Source organism: Liolophura sinensis, chromosome 1 (genome assembly GCF_032854445.1).
Source record: "Liolophura sinensis isolate JHLJ2023 chromosome 1, CUHK_Ljap_v2, whole genome shotgun sequence".
In the NCBI taxonomy this organism is placed as follows: Eukaryota; Metazoa; Mollusca; class Polyplacophora; order Chitonida; family Chitonidae; genus Liolophura; species Liolophura sinensis.
This window is the reverse complement of record NC_088295.1, coordinates 79,137,476-79,162,204: the sequence shown is the minus strand read 5'-3', so window position 1 is coordinate 79,162,204 and position 24,729 is coordinate 79,137,476. Positions and strand designations below refer to the sequence as shown.

General features: G+C 39.2%; 2 protein-coding genes across 3 annotated transcripts in view; both read right to left on the bottom strand.

The window, feature by feature from the left end:
* LOC135474322 (contactin-like) overlaps positions 1 to 11,522 on the bottom strand; it is a 31,356-nt gene extending 19,834 nt beyond the window's left edge. The window contains exons 1-4 of one of the 2 annotated variants that reach the window (XM_064754170.1): positions 11,360 to 11,522; positions 1,425 to 1,529; positions 867 to 961; positions 403 to 488 (exon numbers count right to left, since the gene is read on the bottom strand). In XM_064754170.1, the coding sequence (XP_064610240.1) occupies positions 403 to 488; positions 867 to 961; positions 1,425 to 1,529; positions 11,360 to 11,426 (353 nt within the window). In that variant the 5' untranslated portion in view covers positions 11,427 to 11,522. Of the gene's footprint in view, positions 1 to 402; positions 489 to 866; positions 962 to 1,424; positions 1,530 to 2,191; positions 2,250 to 11,359 lie in introns of those variants that run through there. The other variant, XM_064754171.1, reaches the window with a different exon arrangement.
* A 4,985-nt stretch (positions 11,523 to 16,507) lies between these two features.
* LOC135464461 (flavin-containing monooxygenase 1-like) lies at positions 16,508 to 24,381 on the bottom strand. The gene is made up of 7 exons (XM_064741889.1): positions 24,267 to 24,381; positions 22,792 to 23,253; positions 22,256 to 22,311; positions 21,278 to 21,379; positions 20,976 to 21,093; positions 19,264 to 19,508; positions 16,508 to 16,762 (listed from the first exon to the last, which is right to left on the bottom strand). The coding sequence occupies exons 1-7, from the start codon at positions 24,379 to 24,381 to the stop codon at positions 16,508 to 16,510; spliced, it is 1,353 nt and encodes a 450-aa protein (XP_064597959.1).
* Positions 24,382 to 24,729: the final 348 nt, after the last annotated feature.

The window sequence follows — 24,729 nt, the reverse complement described above, 5'->3', positions numbered from 1 at the left end:
TTAATAGTATAATAATCCATGTTACAAAGGAATATTACCTGTTACACAAGAGTTCTCCTTTATGGCTTCTAAATATTAGTGTTATCAGTGTTATCAGTCATAATAACACTAATGTGTATAATATAACTGTGTCCCTGATTTAACTGTTACGGGCCTCCAAGTGTTGGCGACAATGTGCATATATGTTATAACCAATAGTTTGAGTACACGCACATCTATCATTGCTAAATAACGATAAGAATTAGGAGCACAATTTGGAATTGCGTGCAATTCTGTTATAGTACATTGTTCCGGGCAATAGACATTAGTTTTCATAGCTTCATTACGGTAACAAAATATGTTATGTACAGGTATATTATCTATAAACAGCTAAGTTATAACCTCAATCTGTATGTAACTTACTTGCGTGTGTCCGTTCGCGTTAGCCACTGGGATATGAAGCCGTGCTCCCCCGGGAAATCCACACTCACCAGGGCAGACGAGTGCATCTGGACAGAAAAAGTGGTATGAGAATAGAGAGTAATTTTTAACAGTGCCATTTTCACACAAAAACACCAGAATGCGGGTTTCATTTGAATATAATATGCCAACGACTTGGCAAGGCCAGTGATTTAGCCAAAGAGTTAAGTAATAATCAGATAAATAAAATAGAAATAAATGCATAACATAAACTTTAAGAAAGAATAAATAATTTAGCTTAACTGCTTTATAAAGTAAAGTAAGAGCACCATTGTTCTTCCACACTTTCAAAATTAGTCACGTTGGATAATCTTATACTGAGTGTTAGAAGAGCACAAAGAAAAAAAAACATGTGCACGAATGACAGTTAGGGCTGACAGACATGTCACAGTCATCGTTAAACTTACCTGACAAGCTGTTTTTGCCTCATCAAAGCTTTTGACAGGATGGAAAACAAAACGGTAACAGCTCTGCCCAAACGATTCCCAGTCAAGTGGGCATTCTAGAAAACAAAAAGTAATACCCAATCGCATTCATTTTTCCTCCCACCACAATGCTAGCCTCTGTTGTATGTAAAATATTCCTGAGTGCGGCATACACTCAAATCATATAAGTAAATAATTAACATTTATTCAAATTGATTGATTCATCTATATCACTGGTGTTAAATGCCTCAGGTTTTTTTTCGTTGGAATTATTCACTTTTATAACGGGGTCAGGTTTGCGGATGGTGAATACTGTCAATAGTTACCTGACACACACCCTGACTTAAGGTTAAGGCATCAATGGACCAGTGAGAGCTGGATTCCAGGCTCTGAGCTATCTAAACAGATGAATCAGAAGAGAGTAAAATATCCTCGGGGTCTTAACACCATTATTTTGTTGACCCAGAATGGCGATTCAGTTAAGTTAAACGTAATGAATGTATTTTGTCTAGATTGTTAAAATTCTAAACAGAATATTACCTTGTGAGGCCACGATGTTTCCGTGGATAATACAGAGTAGGCATATCCAAGCAATCCGGCCTACCTGACATAGAGCCCTGCCACCGCCAGGTTTGGCCATCATTCCTGACAAGAAAACAAAATATTTTCTTCTTAACGCCCTGTACCATTTCATAGCATATGCAGAAGGAATTGGAGGAGTTCAGTCTCCTAGCCAGCGTTCACAGGACGCGATTTGTTGAAGACATTCTAAAATAGTGTTTGCCCTTTTTCAATTCGACTAAAATTGAATCGGGCGATTTGTTACGACAACTCGCTCCGTTTCGGTTTCGTTGTTTGCATTCATCTTTGCCAGGCGTATGACAGTAATGCCAAAGACCCACGAGCCTTAAGTGAGCTAGAACTACAAATTAATAGCCTTTCTCCTATCGACAACTCCTTGACTTTAAGCCGTATATTTTCTAACCATCGAGAGCTGAATTTGAACTTGCTCCGGCATTAATTGTACATTCAGATGAACGCTTTAGAGATACATCGGGCCACTAAGGTTCCAGCTCTAGATGTGGATACGACCCACAAAAAACTACCATCAATTTCGACAGGTGTTCTGTCGAACTATTTGCAGAGGCTTGTGAGGCCATGACCAGCGCTCTAAGGGACTAGAATTTTCAACAGTCAAGCAAAGAGGAGTTATGTCTAAAGAAGTTCGGAATATTAAATACATATCTATCATGTGTAAATAGGAAATCAGTTATTCCTTTCTCACAGTCAACTGCTTCCGCGCTCACCATGTTGAATGAGAATGAATACTTCATGGAAGTAGCTGTTATATAAGCCAGACAATGTGGTAAAAGGCCTTGTGAAGTTCAAATCAAGCGGAGAAAGCGATCCCTACCGATCTATAAGGAAATGACGACATATAATTACATCATATAACACTACACCTCTGTTTCTCAAATCCTTCATTCTGACTCTAGCTATACCTCTATGCGTAATTCTGTTGTTTATTTGCACATCGCATAGCTGGAGTAGATCATGTAATCTTGAAGTTCACTGACCGGTGGTTGACAAATATTTCGATTCGCTCATTTAGGGATAACCTTTCTCTCCAGTTTTCTCTTAAAAGAACTTGCGTTACTTGTCACGTCGTCTGCCTCGTCTGGCGTTTTATATTACATGACGTTTATTCAGTTACACTTAACATGTACTCATCCTCCCCTTAAATGTTTTAGGCCAGGTTTGTGGCATTTTGGGGTATATATAGATATACTCAGGCTAGTGCATGATGCTGATGCATTCTGTAATAAGAGACATGTCTCAAATTAATGTCCCACATAACAACAGTGGTACTCAAGTTCAGCCAAGTGAACAACATGTGAGCGTGACAGGTGTAAAGAAATGAGGATATCACGTGTACTAAAGTGGGTTCCGAATTGCATCTAGTGTGCGTCAGGCATTGTAGGACGGGTATGCCGCTTCGATCACTGTGAATCACCCAGTCTCGAGTGCTCCAATTTTGTAATTATATACGAATATTCTGGATGGGGTCATTGCGCTGTAGTGTCAGGCTGAACATTCATCTCATAGGGCTGCAGTGCATATGTTTGAGCTAGAGCTCTTTGAACTTACCTTTTCTGCTACCTATACATACAATACTTTTTATGATTACTTAATATTTCTAAGGTAGAAAGCTAGATGGGACAGCATCTCAGTCGTTTGGAACATCTTAGCAAAACGTACAGGATTCCTTTTGAAATTTCCTTTTACCAACCTCTGATATATTTTTGATCCCTTATATATGTATACCTTGGTGTGTGTGAGTTACTTTGTGAAGTAGATAATTAATGTTATAAATTGTTATCTTTTATTTTCATCTGATGTTAGGAACTAATGACAAACCAGATGTATATGAATATTAAGTCAATGACTATATTAAGTCAATTACTATATTAGGTCAATGACTATATTAAGTCAATTACTATATTAGGTCAATGACTGTATACGATACCATTTTAAAAATTATCACAGATTTAAATTTTAAACACGTCAAGTACATTGCTTCTTTGTCGATTAACAAATAATTCACTCTAGTTATCTATAGCCAGTAATCCATAGTGAAGTGACTGCATCCTGCAATCCAAGGATTTTTCCCTTCATTTAATTTACTTGTAAACCTATACCATAAGGTGTTAATCGGTACCATAAGGTGTTTATCGCCTTACGTAATGCAATAATACTGAAAAAATGTACATGTAGATCTAACATGGTTAAGTGTATCGTATCGCCAGGAGCCTTTTGACGGTAATAACATATCTGACTGTAAGTCTGTGTGAACTAAGTAATCCAATATACCTGTTATATTTCTAAAATGTACAAAGGGACACAATACCTGACCCAGCTCTAAATTGGGTTCACCAGAAGGGCAGCTAGTTCTGGGCCAATGAAATCGACGGACCGTTTGATCGACCGGGACTTACCTCCGAGAGTTTCTTACGTACATGTATACCAAGGACGGTAGTTTCTTCTGAGCTCTTATCAGTTTCCCAAGTCGATCTTAAACCTAACCTATTAAGTAAAATATTTTAATTGGGCCTAAATATAAAGTGAAATAAACAACAAGTAAATTGCCACCTTAAGAAAAGCATTGATGATTAAACGACGTGTATTTCCAAACGAATATATATATATATATATATATATATATATATATATATATATATATATATATATATATATATATATATTCATTCACAACTTTGTGTGTGTGAAGTGGGGGGAGTAGCTTTACATATCATTTTTCAAATCAAGTTTGCTACATATTCAAAGACGTCCAAGGTGGTACATTATATGGTCTAAGTGCACAGTCATGTCGCTATGTACATATCCTACTGATTTTATATGTATGGGGTATAAAGAACAGCCTCTGTGTCATTCAGGTGATGAATGAGTCTAGACTTTTACCCGGTTACCGTGACAGACATCTTTGCTGTTACGCCTCAATACAATCGTTGGTTATTCATTGGGTAAAATACACGAGAGACCAGATGTATAGCGTGTGTTTTTTCTGTTTGACCCACGGAAGATCGCACTCTTTCTTGAGAGAGAATAACGATTCTCTGAACACACCCCAGGGCATACTCCTTCCAGCGCGTATGCCGCTACACTCGCTTTACACCATTGCCATAGATAATTAATGTTATTATGTCAGAAAACTCTTTTATTTTCATCTGATATTACACAAACTTGACCTTTGTAGCCTTCGAGACGCAGGTAGGCTTACTTAGGCTTAATCTTACCCCGGGTGTCCTCTCGTGGAATTATTGAATAAACATTCGGAAATAAGAGGTTGCAGATGTCTAAAATGTACTGGTAGCAAAGGATGACACAAAGTTTCGAGTTCACCTTCTGTCCCATTACGGTGATCGCCGTGATCACAGACACCTCGGCGTTGTTCTGTACAAAATTTGCCAGTGGTGGCACTGATGCCAAACGAACGTAAGGAGCGATACACGCGCTCTAATGAGTATGCTGTCAGCAATTAAGATAGAAACAAGATGGCTACCTCTAGCCATAGCAATAGCTAGTGCATGGAATACACTGAGAACATCGGTTATGCAATGAAAACGGATTTGGGCATAATAAGGCGATTAATAACAACATGAAAATCAAAACTGATTCCCGTTCTTCGTCATCGAAGCGACCGGACATTGACCCAGACGCACTATTTATAGTCTATTATATCAAATAGGAGTTTAATAGATTATGCAACATACAGGCTCGGTCGGCTTTAAACTGGTTGTTTAATACATACGGCTTTGTTGGCGTGATTTGCTCATATTTACTTAATAAAAGACAGTATTTTAATATGATAGGGGTGTTTAAAGTTTTTCTCCTAACTTAAGCTACACTGATTTACAACATTGTGAAGCATGTGGAGCTCTATGAGACTATTTATACATGCAAATGAGAATATCACACGTATGATATGAGTGGACCTCAAATGTTCAGTAATACATGTATCTGATTATTAAACTCATAGAGGCTGAAGATAGAAATGCTTAACCCACTTGTATCAATCTTTTCATAATATGCAATTACCCGTAACACTGCAAGCTGGCTAGAATTAGTAAAATAACACATGTGAATATTTAATAATGAAGATATATAGCCTACAGTTTTTCTCCATGTAGAGGTAAAGTCTACATGTATGTTGATAGCCTCAGACAACGTGACATAAATAAATACCCCCCTGCAGCCATGCATTCGTGTAAAACGTAATTTTACAATACAACAAAACCAGTATAATGAAAACACATTTCTTTAAAAGGTTTAGTAAATTTACTGCAATTCAGCATAATTACCGCACTTCTTTTTCTCTTTTGTTTGTGATAAATTGTCGCTGTCTTAAAAAATATACAGATAATATATACATATGTTTTATCTAAAACAGCATCGTGGCCACGTGCACACTGAATTTGGGAAATTGTATAAATCAGCTGTATAAAGTTTTCATTTATATCACTGATCAAAAACATTTCTCTGCATGACGCCGGCAGCGTTTATGAACGGGGTAAATCGAGTAGAGCCCAATTCTGTAGATGAAAGTAAACTTTCATCTGTGGGTAATAAGAGGTATTCCAACATTAAAAGATGCGTCAGGTGAGAGGACAATCTTGATGTGACGTTTGAGCACCCAAAAACCGGCGACATGGTTCAAATAACAAAAATCTAAAGCCTGCTGCATATATCAGCTTTCTTTCAAAACAACCATTAAATATTATTTTTCGATTACATTGTTACATATTATAACGTAGAATTAATCAGGCAACCGTGGCTTGCTTCAGAATTCCATTATGTTAATGTTAACCAGGCTGTGTAAATGGCTGTGAAACAGTGCTTTTTCTTTATACAGGCCTAATGACCCTTATCTTATTTTACGGAATATTTCCTTTTACAGTCAAATATAAGTGTGGACCAATACATACTGCTATGACAGTAACTCAACGTAAGTACATTGTTATCACGTAAAAGGCGTCTCGCTCTTTTGTGTTTAACAAAACATAGCTTTGGAGAGAATACGACCGTCTTTCTGGTCGAAAATGGATCCTTATGATGGACAAATTAATAAAGGTACATAACGCATTTAAATGTATTACAGATGCACAAATTAATAAAGGTGCATATGCATTTAACTGTACTACAGATGGACAAATTAATAAAGGTACATAATGCATTTAACTGTACTACAGATGGACAAATTAATAAAGGTACATAATGCATTTAACTGTACTACAGATGGACAAATTAATAAAGGTACATAATGCATTTAACTGTACTACAGATGGACAAATCAGTAACGGTACATAACGCATTTAACTATACTACAGATGGACAAATTAATAAAGGTACATAATGCATTTAACTGTACTACAGATGGGCCAATTAATAAAGGTACATAATGCGTTTAACTGCACGACAGCGAATCGCCTAAAACAGTGAACTTCTATTCCGCTCGCCTGAAACACGCAAACTCTTCATCTCAACGCTACAAAAATAGCCTAATCTGTCAAGGAAACCTTGACAAACAGCCCTGATGCTAAAATAGATCATGATGAACACTTAATCTGGGCTTAATTTCACTTAGACACCTGGAGAGACAGAGTATAACTGGTGACGCAGAGAGGTTAAAGGTCATCCGAAGAGCCTATATATGTTAATAGAGCCTACACGTACATCTTCACATAATGTCTCCATATACCTGATGAAAATAAGTTGCTAAAATTGGACAAATTTAGTTCGCAACAGTTTAGAACCACCACCCCCCCCCCCCCGCCCCCCCAAGATTATTGCATTGTAGGTTTTGTCTACTTGAAAAAAAAAATTTCGAATAGTTTACACGTTACACTTCACATAGCCCCAAGCTTTGATGTGAGACATGTTGAATGAAGGATATTGGATTTCTAAGGCCTCATTTGATTCATGTGCTGTTTGGTTTGATTGTTTGTTGGGGTTTTATACGATTAAAGATTTCGTGGGTTTTATCAAGAAGATTCCAGTACAAAGATTAAATTTTATTTTTGCTTAGCTGGAAGTTTAAGATGAAACAGCAATGGTCTTCCGACACATCGAAGTTCAGTTTTGGAATATGAATAATAAAGTATGGCTTAAAGCCACTTCAGCAATATTGCTGCCATAGCGTGGTTACAGAAATCGTATTATATGCTCTTGCACTGGGATCGAAGCGAGAAAGTAAGATACACTTCAGCCATATCGTGTCTTAGCTGTCTTACACTGAACGCCAGAAAGTTGGATACACAAAATGTCAGTCTTTAAGCAGCAGATGTGACCCGATTGGCGTCAGCCAAAATGTTTTGTTTTGCTATATAGCACAGTTTGTTTACGTATTACTAACATGTGCCAGTATTCTAGAAATCCTGCAGTCTGGTTTCGTCTAGTCCAGCATAACTGACTATTCCGGCTCCCACCAAAGAGGCGGTGGGGTTTATAGCAAGCAAAACGTAATATCTATCCATAATATTAAGACTGAATTTCAAATAGAAAAATATTACACTGGTGTATGAAGCAAGACAACAGATACAGAAAGTATGACAGAAATATTACCTACAGAATCCAGATCTACTGATTAAAGTGCAAGTCACGATCCCACGCAACACTAGACAAGATGACATGAACTTAACAACAATAGAACTCACCGACAGGTTGATGTACTCAGACGAACAACCTTTTCTGAACACACTCAACATTGTCTTTCTCGGCCACTTCAGATCTCAGATGCTGTCTAAGACTTTAGTCATACTTAATCTTAACTTGTAGTATATCCTGAGGTTGAGCTAAAAGGCTAATTTTCCGTTTGGTCATGAAAGTCTAACATGACTGAGATTCAAAACAAAAATTCCTCAGAAAAGACACAATTTTAGCGAGGTAAATTAAAGGCTACGTGAAAATGTACTCTAAAACGAAGAATATGGTTTAAAGAAAAATGAAAGAAAGATATGCCAAAACAATGAGAAAAAATCACTGAAAAAAAGTCAATACTTGAACATACTTAACACGCAGGACCCGCTTAGCGCCCCGAATTCGGGCTCTTCCCCCAATAAAGTTGTTGACGTCACCACAGCAGGCTACTTACTTCTCGGAATTTTGGGGGCTTGGAGAAAACATGAGCTGTCTTTTCACTTCCATATGTTAGGCGACATTCCAAAGTTCACGTTAAGAAATAAAAACTGAGCGTTTCGTGTACCCTTTAAAGCTTATGTAATTCCATATGTTTGCATGGGCACTTATTTCCTGTGTTATACAGATACTTGCATTTATATCACAACATTGGTATGTCCTAATAACATACCGGTCAGTGTAGGTTTGAACACGGCTTGCGTACGACTACATCCTACAAATAATATCTACAACTTAAATGGACTGCATAAAACCAGGATTCCGCTCTAGGAATCAACATCCCCGAAGCTTTGTACTTTTGCATCGTTTGCCTAATTCTGATTAGCAATGGTGCTAATCTTAATGTAAATTTGTTATTATGTGACCATTCACATACATGAACGCTAATAATAAAAGCCTAACTGAAATAAACTGACGAGACAACGGATTTCAACAGTTTTGTGTGACAATTTGTCAACTTTCGCACTGTCGTCGCTACTGTGGTTTTACTCTCTATGGCGTAGTCTTAAATTTAGAAAGCTGGCATTAGGAGAATGTTATCTGCCGTGGTTACATAATAAAGCAAACACTTAAGAGTTTCAATAAATGCCTTATGTTAAAACTTACTACTTAAGCAAAAATACTTTCAAGCTTCATGTTATTTGCAAGGGATATGAATATGAATGTCCACATGTTTTGACATGTACGTAACATGTTCCTTAGTTACTGGTAACACATATCCTATGTAAAGACCTCGGTGGACATTCTTATTCATATTCCTTGAAAATAACATGAAGTTTGAAACTGCCGTTGGAATATAACAGAATGTAGAAAGTTAAGAAGGCGTTTTATTATTTTTTTTTCCTACGTAAATTCTCCTCACCAGGGGATCTTTCTCTATTTCTCAAATATATATATATACTATAAATATAAAGGTATAGTGCTGTACTACTGTCATCCGGATAATTTAACATTCTTTCCAATGTCTTTGATATTTAGATTGCCATAAAAGCAAAGTTTACATTAAAACTTTTTGTATTAGCTTACATAATTACACATATAACACTACATGTTTATCCCTTGCTATCCCTCATATGTCAGACGTCTGTGAATAACATACCGGTAACTGACTTTCACTATATATGAGCAAACAACTAGCAACAAACTAGCAACAATGTAATATCGGTATCTTAGTCATAGTTCTTTCGATGTCCTGCTTAACAAAAGCACTTGTTAGTCATAAAAGCAGTGCACATTGTTGAACGGAGCAAGTATACTTAAAAAATGCAATTCCAGGCTACTTGTCATTTGCACTCACTCTGTCTCTTGGGTTAATTATCATACTGTCGAGACATCTGATTATTCGGTTTTAACGGACATGTGAACAGTGCACCATGTACTAACGTGTGATCGTGTCTACTCAGACCGAAGTATATATCTGATAAGCTAACATTGTTACTGCTGTCAATCAGACAATTAATATGAATATTCATTACAGCCACGTAATTTAGGCACGAACAGTCAGACATACTGATTAGCGTAAAACCTGTGTAAGACGATGGTATTCGCTCAGGCTAAGAGCAAGCGCACTTTTACTGTGTAACAAAAGGTTAGAGTCATAAAGATTTGCTTTAATTGTTACAAACCAAGTCACCTGTTGTTCTTGGTTCTTGTTTACTCCGAAGAGAAATGTCAAAGTTGTGGTAGGAGCGACACCATTGTGTAACACACGTTTGTCAAGAAATACCCCTTTTCAAGGAGTGAAGCTCAAACGTTCGGATTTGCATTAGATACCGTACATGTGCTGACCACATACATGCACAAACAAATACACACTGTAGGACAGCGAAGGCTGGGAAAGGTTGATTTCAGCTTCAGGTGTACAAATTTTAAACAACCTTAACAAATGTGAAATTCGTGATATACTGAGAGGTAGTCGTTGAGGTACTCTGCACACATATATTTCAAAACAATTCAACTGTCTGGGAGTTTCAATGCCATTTTAAATTGGGACAAAAAGGCATTGTTCGAGCAAGTTGCCACGATACGGTAAAAACCCAACATGCGATGTACATAAGCTGTCACGGCGTTATACAGACAAGGTACACTACGTGAAAGTTGCACAGTGTCTCTCCGTATTCACATTGCAAAGTGATACGAGGATCAGATATCATTATAGCACACTTAATCGTAGTGTTTCAAACGCGGCAATAAATGGTAAACGCCCAACCTTGGTTGTTACAGTCACTACCACGTGCATTTATGCCATGCAATCATGGACTAGCATTAACACTCATTACTCAACTCACTCAATCTTCTGTACACACCTGTAAATTCCCCGAGAACAATATGGCGCTAATAGCCATTCATTTTGCCAGACAGAACTCGTCAGGACCGCATCCTCTCAAAGCGTCTCCAGACAATGTCTTCTTACGTCGAGGTTATTTTGGGCCGAACTAAATGATTGTTTCTAATCCGAGACATTTCACCAGCTTGAAATGTTGTCATTTAGCAGGTTTTTCCCCTTAAAAACTATAGGAGTGATTTAAATATAAATTTCACTGTCACTTGTTACAATAAGGCTATGGAAAAAAGACTTGCAATAGGACATGGTATAGACAATGTAGCTGTGATACGTTAACATTACACACGAAATATGAAAAATAAAAAGCAAGTGTTTCCTTTTCACAGTGGAGAGAAAAACATAGTATGATGAGGACATAACATATTTGTAGCATAAAAAATATATTCCTTCTTAACTACAAAAAGTATATTGAGCTCACCATAATTTAGATCTTGCGTGGTACGTATATTCCAGCACCGAGGACGTAGGTATGGTTCCCATGTCATGGCGCGCAGGGACTGGGCTGAGCCCTGCACGGCTGGGTGCAGCTATCGTCCTTAAAATCACAGGGACTGACCTTTACTAGGCCAAGGTCAGGTTATAGAATTTCGAATTCCGTTCGAATTTCCTCTCGCGTTCTAGTTCAGTAAGCTTCCCTAGTCTGTGACCAGGCCTATTGGTATCCATGTAAGTAAAGGACGCGCTTGATCTGTTAGATAATCCCAGATGCAGTGCGTGTGTGTAATAGATAGCACAAGGGTTAACCGGCTTGAAGACGGGAGGAGTCGCCGGGCTATTTCCAGGTGTTCCGTTCAGCTGAGTGCTACAAGACGGTGTTCCTCTCCAGCATGCTGGCAGTTACATAACGTTCACATGTTAATCCTATAAGCAAACACATGCAGAAAACGGTATTTCATAGGTTGCTTAAATTGTCACATAAAGAGCTCCAGTAGTTGAGGTCACAGCTCAGAGGCATTCTAAATAGCGATCGATATACCCGTTCGGACAACAGTGGATGAAGTTGCCGAAGAAGTTCAACAGAGAAAGTTTGCATAGAAGCTTAAACTTGCCGAAGCCTACACTGACCCGATAAATCTCAAATAGGAACTGTGCTGAGTCGTATATGTATCGCAAGGAATGGACACGTTTTTCACATTGCTCAGCATTGGCCACTGAAGATGATAATGATTGACAATATATATTACTTCATAAAAACTTGCAAAATTGAAACACCTCTGTATTACATTGCGGCGGCACTAACCTGTAAGGCTTCTCAACATCAATACGTGTGAATAGGCAAAGTTTCCAGATCTGTTGTGTGAAATGTCTTGGATCACGGCGCATCGCACTCAGTACAGCCTATTTAAACATGTCTGGAATTTTGATGTAGAATAGTCTATTGTTTAAATAAAATCAGCACATAGCTTTGAGGTAAAATACTGTCTGGAGACACCTTCGTCTCACAATGGGTAGACCTATTGCTGGCATGGGGGCGTGAACAAATAACACAGCAGTTGGTGTTAAACTCATTGCATAATGCAGTTGTTACAAGGTCGCGCTATGCATCACGGGATATGATGTGGAGTAACAGCTTAGCTCTTGTGACACCTGTCAAAATGTCTAGTGTTATACACAACGATACATCTAAAGATGGCAAAATTGTTAAAAAAATGAGCTGGAATGGTAGCGAAAGAAAAGAAATTTCTTCAACCAGTGTGCATTGAACTACCTTAACATTGCAGATATACGGGCTAGGTTGGGCGGAATTATGCACTATGCCAGCGTGAAGGCATCAAATCCAACTGTCCATGCTAAAGCTATGCACAGGCTCCCGTGCGTCGACAGTTCACTGTTTATTTTAAATGAAATAGAAAATCAATCCCACGTGATCGCTCCCTTTGTTTGGCGGGGCTAAGAAGCGTTATTTGCCTTTCTTTACTTCCACTTCTCTGCATTTTTTCGAGCCTTGACCTCTCCTCACCAACGTTTAGTTAACACCTATTCCAATTTGATATACAATGCATGACGCGTTCAGGAAATGACGTCATCACTCAGTTATGCATGACTATGGGCTAGATGACACTGGTGTTCTTATAGCTAAAAGGCAGTTTCGAAATTCAGTCAATCGTAGTTTCCCGCGAACCTTATTTTTGCTCGTTTTGAAACGTCAGAAACGTACATGTATAATCCCGGATAAGTATAATAATGCTACTTAAAACCTTACCCCAGGGAGTCACTCATGTATTCCCCATAATAACTAAACCCCCACCCCCCGCCAGCCCCGCTCCCCTAGTCACTTTATCCCTTGCCTTGACCTTTTCTATCGTTCCCTTTCTCTCCCATTCATGGCGGGTGAGGCTTTCAACGTTAAAAGCCCGTGTACACATCACAATGTGAATGGACGGCCCAAGAATTAATCTCCATCTAAGTATTATGCTGACCCAGTCATTGGCTGACACTGCCTGTGTCTCTAGATACCCACACCAACCCTGCTAAGAGTGCGCATGGAACAGATGATGGATGGGGTCGCGACAAGGCCCGAACACCTGTTGTACACCTAACCTGATAATACAGACGGTTTGAAACGTCTGTCGAGAATCCGGCACAATATTCATACAATGGAAACATTTATATTTTCAATGTTTTCAAGACGAATTCGATCATACGTCTGTTTTGTAATTAAGCGTCATAGTAAACGCCAAGCTATTTTTGTTATATAGCCTTTTCATACAAACTGCGAGAGGCCTAGAGGAACGTTTTAACCGATGTCCTCAACCATTAAACCCTCCAACAAGGGTAAAAGCTAAAACAATCCAGCAACAGTATAAAACCTATATGAAACCAGGGAGCTCTTTTAGCCGCAAGATGAAACTAACATCATATTTATATGCATATCTAAGAAAACATGACTTATACAAAGCATTAATTTTTAACATTCAACAGATCAAAAATATAAAATTGCACAAAAGAATTCCTATATTACATGGATGCAATGATGCTGAATGATTGGATGCAGTGTGCGATAAGCAAGCCTAGGCTAAAGTTGGATTGTATGGCCAAATATTACTTCAGTTATAGTCTGATAAAAATATACCTTATGCAACGTGCGTGTAGCTAAAGTAATCCTGCATAATCAAGCCACGTGAGATAAACCTAGGGTTCATCTAAACTTAGAAATGTATTATTTGGCCTAATATCATTACCATCATTATCAGTATTCTTCCCTGGCCAAGATGTCAGTACAGACAGAGTTTGTGATACTGTTAAATTTTAACTGCATCATATGTACTGTAGTGATTATTGCATGTATAAAACGAACAATCTCGTATGTTGAGGAAATCGGGTTAAATATACAAAATGAAAGGTTTATAAGAGGGCGGGCCATGGCTATGTGGTGCAGGAACTTGCTCGCCCTATGTCGATTTAATCCCAGCATTAGGAATTTGTACATTTCCGCCAATCTTACTGTTATTGAGACTTTGGTTTCACTGTGCGGTCGACGACGCCCTTGCTGCATGTGTACCGTATGGCGTTCGCAGAAGACAACTTGCCTTTAAACAATATGATGTACGTACCTGTTTCTGTACGCCACACGAGGGAAAGTCCTTTTGTAGCTTATCACCAGTCACCTCTTTTCCCTCTGCCCACAATGTAAGTGAAAGACACTTCAGTTTGGCGTTAACAGTCCGGAGAAGCCTCAACAACAGTTGTTTTTATAATCTTGATAGTGTCTTGATGTTTGTAAATACTCATTTTAATAGGGCGTTTGCCTAAGTAATGCCTTTTTACAATCTACTGATCGGGATATTTTTATCTCTAGATTAGGTCCTCAGACCAGGATTTAACTTGGGTCAGGTGTGTTTTTTATTGTTACCATGAGTTATGTTTTGTATAGAGCATTTATCGGGCTCCTTCTGGGTTTTACCTATAAATAAATAAATAACAATTCTATTCGGACATCCAACGATCTCGTCGAGACAGTTCTGATGTGTTTGGTTACAGCAACCTGGAACTAATTTAACAGGTATGTTGCACAGGCCCCAGCAAAACCAACCATTTTTGTGGTCTACGTTTCATCAAAGAAAAATGAGATGCTAGTACTGTGTCCCTTTATCTTTTTATATTTATTTACTTTTTTACTCTTCGGATGCTGGAAAGCGAAACGATTTGGCAGAACGAATCCGAATCAAACAGCTTTGTTAGGGGTTGTGATATTAACCATGTTAGAGTAGTCTCCCTTCTACTGCTGTTCACACATGCGTCAGGAATTGAGTGATCGACACGGGGAAGTTAAACGCTCTCTCAGGCTAGTTAACTACACCCATGTGAAAGAAGATCGAATTCGAACTGAGAATATAATTAAACAGAACTGTAACTTATTTATTTTCAGAAAATTCTTGACAATCCAACAGCATAAATTTTAATATTTTGACAAATGTTTGGTAATTTAGGGAAAATAATTTCCAGAAATAGTTTAGGACGTGTAGCCCTTGATCGACCAATTGCTATAGAATGACCGGCTGCGGTTAAAGTTCACATTAGCAGGATTTCCGCTGTATTGCGGCGATATTGTTAATAAATAACAAATTAAAGTCACCATTCTTGCAAACTCAGTAACAATTTCATTCTACGGTGTGTTAGACAGAGTGTAACCCTTCTGGTTCTACACCACCTTTCAGTCTTTATATGCACACCTGTTGACATAAGAGAAAGTCTTTGGTATCCAATGTTCTGCATAACATGAGGAAAAAAAGCAGAAGATACTAGCTGTAAGAGTAACGTGATATGTGTAGCACGAAGCAATAATAATACAAGTATTTTCTATTTTAGCTGTGATTGACCCGTCTGGTTAAACCTTTTTTCTTTCCTGTCGAGTTTTCTGTCCATACTTCTTTACATTGCATAATTGGTTATTAGACATAATGTGTTTGTTCTACTTTTAGCCTAACAATTTTCGTCCTATCTCATTTACATCTCTTTCTTTCCCTCTGAGTTGTTTCTCTATGTCTAGATATCATATAAACACAATGTGCTTTGTTCTACTTTTAGCCTAACGATTTTCGTCCTATCTCATTTACACCTCTTTCTTTCCCTCTGAGTTGTTTCTCTATGTCTAGATATGATGTAAACACAATGTACTTTGTTCTACTTTTAGCCTAACAATTTTCGTCCTCATTTACACCTCTTTCTTCCCCTCTGAGTTGTTTCTCTATGTCTAGATATGATGTAAACACAATGTGCTTTGTTCTACTTTTAGCCTAACGATTTTCGTCCTAACTCATTTACACCTCTTTCTTTCCCTCTGAGTTGTTTCTCTATGTCTAGATATGATGTAAACACAATGTGCTTTGTTCTACTTTTAGCCTGACGATTTTCGTCCTATCCCTTTTACGCCTGTTTCTTTCCATTTGATTTTGTTTCTCTAAGCCTAAAATCATGTAAACTCAATGTATTTTGTCTCACTTTTACCCTCACTGTTTTCGTTCCATCTCATTGCAATTGTTTCTTTCCACGAGAGGTTGCTGTCCATACAACATTACATTGCATGCAATAAAGTAAACACGGTGTTTTTGTTTGATTGTTAGCATCACGGTTTTCGTCCACTTTCACTGCGTCTCTTGGCTGCTTTCATCTGGTCAGCACGAGCGTTTGCCAAAGCTTTGTCCAAGGCTGATCTAGCACCGCTCCAGGAATGCTCGCCATATAGCCGGTAAAGCATGGGGAATGACGGACCCAAGTACCACCTGATGATATCCGACGGACACGTTAAGAGCATGGAGAAAAAAGAGGGCTTCAGATTTAATTCCTCAACTAGCTCATCCTGGTATGGCAAACTGTCAACCTGAAACAGATTTACTATTTAGTGGATACATTATACAACTGTACGTCTTTTCTCTCAGTTCATACGATGTGGGAAATATTTAGCTCAACTATCTTTTCTGCACACCAAGGTTGTATTTTACACATTTTGTTTTCATGAAATGCAGTAAAATTGTACGGTATAAATACGAAACGGAGCCTATGGTGCTTTCTATCAGGTCGGTGATCGTCATTTGAGAAAGAAAGTTACTCATTCTTTGTATCCTTATGATTATTCGTATCACATATGTGGGTGATGAGCCGTCTAGTGGGCTCGCTTGGCTTGATCAAAATCTCTCAGTAACTTCGCCTTTCGCAGATGCTTGTGGGTGATGAGCCGTCTAGTGGGCTCGCTTGGCTTGATCAAAATCTCTCAGTAACTTCGCCTTTCGCAGATGCTTGGGCCTTGTGTGTCATGGACAACAGTCGTGAGTAACATATTACCGAAGCAGTGGTCTTAACTGTGAACAATTACTAAACTCCGTCGTCTTCTTCGACACAAGTTTACCTTGTCTACACAGATTTCAATTATCGATAACGACAGCAGATGTCCACATGCTATACCACGTCCACATAAATTATCGAGTGCAAACTGGTTTTGGGACAGAGCTACAAACTGACAGAAAACGGTTTGAAAAACATTAAAATAAAAATAAAATGAACTTGTTAATTTAATCGCACTAAAAACCATACACCTCATTTTCAATTATAACGACATCTAAATTCGATGGAGTAGGAGGAGTGAGAAGATGGTACACTTAGCACAGGTTAGCATATCATCCTTAATAGCTATATAGGGCAATAGTCATCGTCAACCAGAAAGTTGTATATTCTCTTTCAACACTACAATGTTCATTCTCAACAAGACAATGGTACGACGTTAAACCCCAAGCACTCACTCACTCAACAAGACAATGTCCACTTTCAACATACCATTTTTCATTCTCAACAAGACAATGTCCACTTTCAACATACCATTTTTCATTCTCAACAAGACAATGTCCACTTTCAACATACCATTATTCATTCTCAACAAGATAACGTCCACTTTCAACAAACCATTTTACATTCTCTACAAGGAAATGTCCGTTTTCAGCATATCATTTCTCATTCTCAACAATGTTCTCTCCATCAAGCCAGTGTTCACCATCACCTAGCGAATTTTCACCTGAAGAAATCAATATCAAGAAGATATTTTCCACTGACAACATATTATTGTTCGCTCCCAACAAACGAATGTTCACCTCAGCAAGACAATGTTTCACCCTCAACTAACCCACTTTTGCCTGACCTGCCAAGGGACCGTAAAACTTGATATAATTCATTTCTTTGGCCTCATCCTACACTTGTATGTAATTTAAAAGTCAGTCGGTCATATAGCGACGGTTGGTTTCAATGCCGACATATGGGAGGTGCTGCCTCACGGGAATGCTATGCCGAGGACGTCAGACACAAACGAAACACCACCAAGTCACAGTATATTGACACAAGAGACCTGCACTTCACTGGCCTCTTCCTTATGATTGAGTGCTTAGTGATGGAAAAATGGTACCAAGGTTGTCTATTTAAAACTCCTAATTAAATACGAGCAGGCTCGGCCCTGTGATATACACCTCTCTATCTATGGTGGCGGTTTGCAATTCAACACACTACATATAAGGAAAAGCACCCGATATGGTTATGCTTAAAGGTCAAGAAAGCTATTTGAGTTTTTCCGTTACAAAAAAAAAATAAATATAGGATCTGAAAATAATGAGGTTGATTGGTGAGGAAAGATGATTGATTGTCAACACATACAATCCATCATCCAGATATTTTAGCGCTCGACTACTGCTATTTGTCTGAATTTCCTTTGACTTCTCATAAATTTTTCCGAGCACGCTTCACTAACTGTACCACGTATCCGAGAATTTACGAGAAGACTAACCTATAAATCACCTTGCAAATATCTATTTCCTCTGGGTTTTATTTTTAGACATGGACAGAAACATAAAAGCCATTGAATCAGACTTGGCTTTTTCTCTATCAGTATTACGCCATAAGTGGCTTCTTCCCGATTCCATTGCACAGTTTGGGAATGTTGTTCCTCATCTCTGATGAGCACAAAACCGTTCCCTCCAGAGGTATGATATCAGACGCTACTGGACCATGCTAATCCCTCTCCCACCACCATAGGCACGTTTTACATTGCAGCTCATTACATCTCACTTATAACAAATTCTCCCAGACTTGTGTTTTTCCGTGACCTTTACGGTAATAAGGTTGTTAGACTCTTAGAGGTGTATTTCCTGTAAAGCTGATGTTTTGAGAAATTACCGCACAGACGTTGAGAAAAAATGGATGAGATCGTGCTTTACGTGTAATTATACCAATAGACTTGGAGGTGTTTCGCCCCTTACATAAAAAGAGAAGTGGTGAAGTTTATATTGATTGATGACAATCCGGAAGCCCGGGCAGAAGAAGAAGTTATACAACACAACTTACCGACACTTTAAGATAGCCGTAGCGCTCCGTAAGGACGCATTTTCGTTGAGTGATCTCTTTTCTCATGACGTTGGTGGGGGGTAAGCTGAGACGGCCAGACAAAACTCCAGCCACCCAACGGGCCTGGAGCTCGTACACCGGAATGACCGGGCCCCGGACACTGCTGGAACCAACCACGGCCAGCGTGGGGTGGGGGAGATCCACAGGCCACACCAGCCGGTAGAGGTTCAGGTGGGCCCAGTCAGCTGGTCAGCAAGATAAGAAGAGAAATATCACACCACGGCAGCAAAACCTAACAGTACGTTAACACTTTAGTCACTGCAATGGTATGATACGTACAAGGGTTGAATGATACATTGGTCGACAACCACTTTTTTTGTTTTGTTTTAGTACATGTGTATTTTTGTCCCTCCCTGCTTGCAAGGCCTTAGTGGCAATAAGCTGTCGAAGACGCACGTGGAGCACTCTGACCTTCATGAAAGACCACGTGTATATTATGCATTGCACCAACACGTGTATATTGTGCAATGCACCAATATTTATCTTCCACTTACTTAATACGCCGTATTCAAGAATATTTCACTTATACGATTAGGACCAGTATTATAATGGGAAGGTATCGGACAGAAATCCGTAGAATGGTCGCTGTTGCACGAATAGGTGTGTATATGTGTAATATCATTCAAGACGTACAGCATGGAGAGTAAAACCAGAGCAGGGACGACAGTGTGATAGCTGCCAAACGGTCACGCGTGGGCAAGTCAGTAAGTAACGTGACACATTTTCGTGGTTTACACCGCGCACTCTGGTTTTGTCCACCCTTAAAATGACCGTCATCATAGAAGTTAAAAAATTGGGAGCTAAGCAACAATAATATAAATATACATTAATAAATAAAATTATTTGATTGGTGTTTAAAGCGTACTCAAGAATCTTTCACGTTTCTGAATGCTGTTAGATTTGTGGGTGGAAAGAATCGGAGTGCTCCTGCGCCATTTCATTGGTAAAGGTACTGATAGCTTCAGTGTACCAGCGTTTTAACCGTCAAGATACAAAAGACCATAACTCTCATCAAGTATTGAACTGGTATACTGATGTATGTCCAATAGACACAAACAGCAAATTTCACTTGTTTCTCCCGATGAAAGATTTCAAATATTGAATGGTCTCCACGGTCAAAGGAGTCTTACACAACGCGGTGTTGGATAACTCTTCAGAAAAGACCATCAATTCATGACTAAATGAAACCAACCCACTCCAGGCACTTCTTATGAAACCAACCCACTCCAGGCACTTCTTAGGGTCGGATACCTGTAACTTATGTCTGCAAGGCTACCGCAATTTTACTTTGAATGATTGTAAGGATGAATTCTAAGTGAAAGTGGCCTACTCGATCTAGGAGTAATTTTTTGTAAGCTACACCTTTATATCACAGAGCATATCATATTACGTTAAATGATTGGTTGTTGAATATTTTTTGAGTACATCGTGCATGCTTACGTCATGTTTAACAACATTTGTTCAGAACTTGTTGGAGTGCTCTAAAAGTGCCGAGCCGCAAGAATATCTTGATGACAATAATACATCTAAAATTCAGGAGTAAGTTTAATGGATGTAATGTGTGACTACAGTGGTATAGTTACGAGTTATTCCCCAGAGTTCCCGCTAGACTCTTCCATTTTCCAAGATTATGAGATGAGAGGACTACTCACCAGGAAGAATGGAACTAGGCAGAAACTCCCACTGAAGTTTGTATCCAGTGGCGTATATAACCATATCTATTCCATCCATCTGGCTCCCATCGCAGAAAGTCGCATGTCTGTCACGCAACTGGGATACGTAAGGTTTTATGGAAACTTTGCACTCTTTAATCTTGTCCGCCAACACGTCGTTCACAAGAAAAGAGGAGTAAAATGGGCCTCTGTTGTTTGGAGCGGCAATGCCGTGCGATAAGTGGTCTATGAGTTTATTGCATCTCCATTTGGCCACCCAATTTAGAACGGAGACGGGTAACCAATGGAGAACACGTCTGAGAGCGTAGTCCAGCGGGAGGCGGGCGTCGTCCTGGCCCTAGCCGTCGGGTAATCCATGTCCCTCTCCCCGTGCTCAGCACCACCTACAACAAACAAAAGATAGCATTATAGAGACATGTATTGACAACATATATTTTCCATAGGTAATCCACCGAACTAACAATAAAACTAAATCTTGTGAGCCTCTTAAGGAAATCAGCTGTTGTAATAAATCTACATGCTCAGCGATATCTTGTAGAGGTGTAACACTTCAAATATGTCTAGGCGTATGACAGTAGATTTCAAACTATAAATACAATTCTATTTCTGTCCAATTATTTTCCTGAATATATTGAACAAACCCCAACTTCAATGAGTGCACGAGAACAATTTGTATTAGCATTATCAGATGACTTCAACATACTGAAACTGCTAAAGCCGGATAAATATTTAATATTGTTCGGTAGCGCAATTGTAAACGTAAAACAAATGCACTATCTTTAATTCCAGGAAACACTCTCAAAGGAGTTTATTTGTAGTCGGTATTCTTGGAAGGCATAACATAGGAACTGGGGAAAGAAGGCGTCCCACGCTTAAATGTATGGTAAAGTAAGAATAAATGGTATTGTCGCCAAAGCTTTTTCCTCAAGGTACTTAGTTCTTTCCACACATGGTCTCGGCACTCACTCACTTTCCAAACCTCTAAGAATCTAATCTATGGGCGTTATCTGCTCATCAACCCCAATTTATAGAGAGATACGCTTGAAATGTGTGAACAATACACAGGTGCTGTGAACGACCATATCGCCCTCAGCATAGCTGTATTAGTTGCCGAAGGGAAAAAAATAAACAATTGCCGGTAATGAAGGTCTGATCCGCAATGCATCTTCTGCACAGATCAAACATATGTTAATGGTAATTTTCTCTGCCACAGGGCGGGAAAGATAGGCACAGTCATTCATCAATTCTCACTAACATACCGATCTGGCCACCTTTGAAGCTTCCACAGCGATATCCCCCGCGGTGTTGGCGTTTCCTGGAAACCACAACGTTAAAGGTTAACACGAGTTAAAAAAAAAACCACAACATATATTTCAATAAAATAAGAATTTCACTCTGTTAAGGATGTTCAAGTCCCACTCCAACTGGGCCGGGGAAGCGCGACTTTAGGTCGTGTGGTTAGTGAGGTATATCTTTTTGAGATGCAATGCTCTTTCCAGGGCTCTCTTAGATTTTCTTTACACATACACCTGACCGCTCTCATAAATGATACACCATATTCTTTAATAGAGCGCAACTATAATCATTTTTCCAGCATTGCAATCTATGTGAGGAAATGTGTCTTAAATGAAGGCTTTATAAGAACTGACAGTAGCACGCATTTTGTTTTCTCATGTGTAAGACGTCAACGAAGTCAGCAAAGTTTTTCGTGAAGATGTTTTCGCATAGGCCTGCAATTCTTGCTGCAGAGATTTCACACGCTTCAATGCACCGACCTACAAATAATTAAACTCACCGATGATTAATACATTTTTATGGTGAACACATCTTGGATTTCTGTACTTGATAGCATGAAGCTGCTCCCCCATGAAGTTAGTCATTCCTGGAATGTTTGGGTAAACAGGTGCCCGTTGACGTCCGTTACAAATAATTACGCCATCAAATTCGTCTGTTTTCCGCTCGTCTGTGGTTTGGTTTCTGACAGTGACGTACCAAGATCCAACGTCATCATACCTGGAACTACGTCGAACTTCTTCTACCAAATGTTGTAGTTTTATAAATTGTCGGAGGTTAAATTTCTCCACATAACTTTCGAGGTACTGCCTGACTTGTTCATGGCGAAGGTATTGTGGGGCGTCTTCAGGAAATGGGTGGTCACTAAAAGCTGTCATCGACTTGCTGGTGTTTGTCAGTAGACTGTCGTATACAACAGCACCCTGTCCCGGTACCACATCGTTAGTGTAGCGCCACAAGCCTCCTAAAAATGGATGCAACAAATAGTTGAGATATTAGGCTGTCGTGGAGTGCAAAACGCTACATGGAGAGTACAAGTAAACATAAAGGGGTGACGGCAGTATGACAACTGGTCAGTTTTCTTTTATGTATAACCGGTGAAATCAGGGTTCATTCTATTCCATATATTTTTTAAAATTAATTTATTTATTCATTTGAATGGTGTTTTACGCCGTACTCAAGGATATTTCACTTATGGGACGGCGGAAAGGAAAAGGCGTGAGGAAACCTTCGAGGGAACTCCCCAGTCATCCGCAAATTGCTGGAAGCCTGCAGGAAAGGAAGTCAGCATGAGCTGGGCTTAAACTCACAGCGACCGCATTGGTGGGAATGCTCTTGGGTCACTGTGCCGCGCTGGTGTGTTAATCCCCTCGGCTACTGAGTCTCCCGTTTTCCGAATTAAAACTGAGTCATCATCTAGTTTGATATATATGGTGCGCTGTAAAGACATTAGTGCTGCAATTAGATAACATATTGCCAAATCATACCCAGTGCAAACGGATTGATTCTAAATTTCGAAAATATGTTTTGCAGATCAAAAGATTTTGCATATATGTCTTATGCATATATTTAGCATATATTTTTCTACAGCTTGGACTGCACTGTCCCCTTTTTCTATGCTCACTCCACATGTGTTTGCCCAATTTTTTTTTTCTAAAAATATCTGAGCTTTATGGTTTTGTGTAAGTTGTGTATGCATGATCTCGATCGCCCCAAAAGACGCAGACAATTCCACAATTTACTGGTACAGATACATAGTACTGCATGCATGTATCATTTATCTCAGACCAGTCGTTGAGGGAAGGGAGGTAACTGTGACAGAAATCAGGTATCTATAACCGGGTCACGCGCTACTTACGTAAGAAAATCGTGACTGGGCAGTGTGTGTCGATCAGCGAAGCAGTGAGACTCGGCTTTACTTGCCATATCTTGTCATGAGTTTTTCTGCTGGTGTTGTATTTGCCTGATTATACATACCAACATAATCGAACTGTTCGAAGCACACTGGCTGCAGTCCTTCCTCGAGACAGGCTTTGATAGCGGCTATACCGCTCACACCAGCACCGACAACAGCCACCGTTCGGCCCGACATGATAGGCCTGCAGCTTGTCCAACAAAGTGAACTCACGACTTGACCCCGTTCTGCTGCGTCGTCCTGGACCACGCCTGATTAATTTCTCGCAAAATCACCCAGTCACCTGAGAGGCTTACTTGTACTATATGTTATATGTACATGATGGGAAAGGGCAAAGGTACATGGCGGCGGAGGGCCATGTCTTGAATGAATCAAAATGTCCGTGATATCTCAAACAAGGCAAACATTGATTTCCCAGAGTAAACATATATCATGTTGGTTTGATCAGTTCAATAGGAAAAAAGGGGCAATTTCCAACGCCTCTTTCCGAGATTATTTCCGCTATATTCTCGAGCATATGACTGG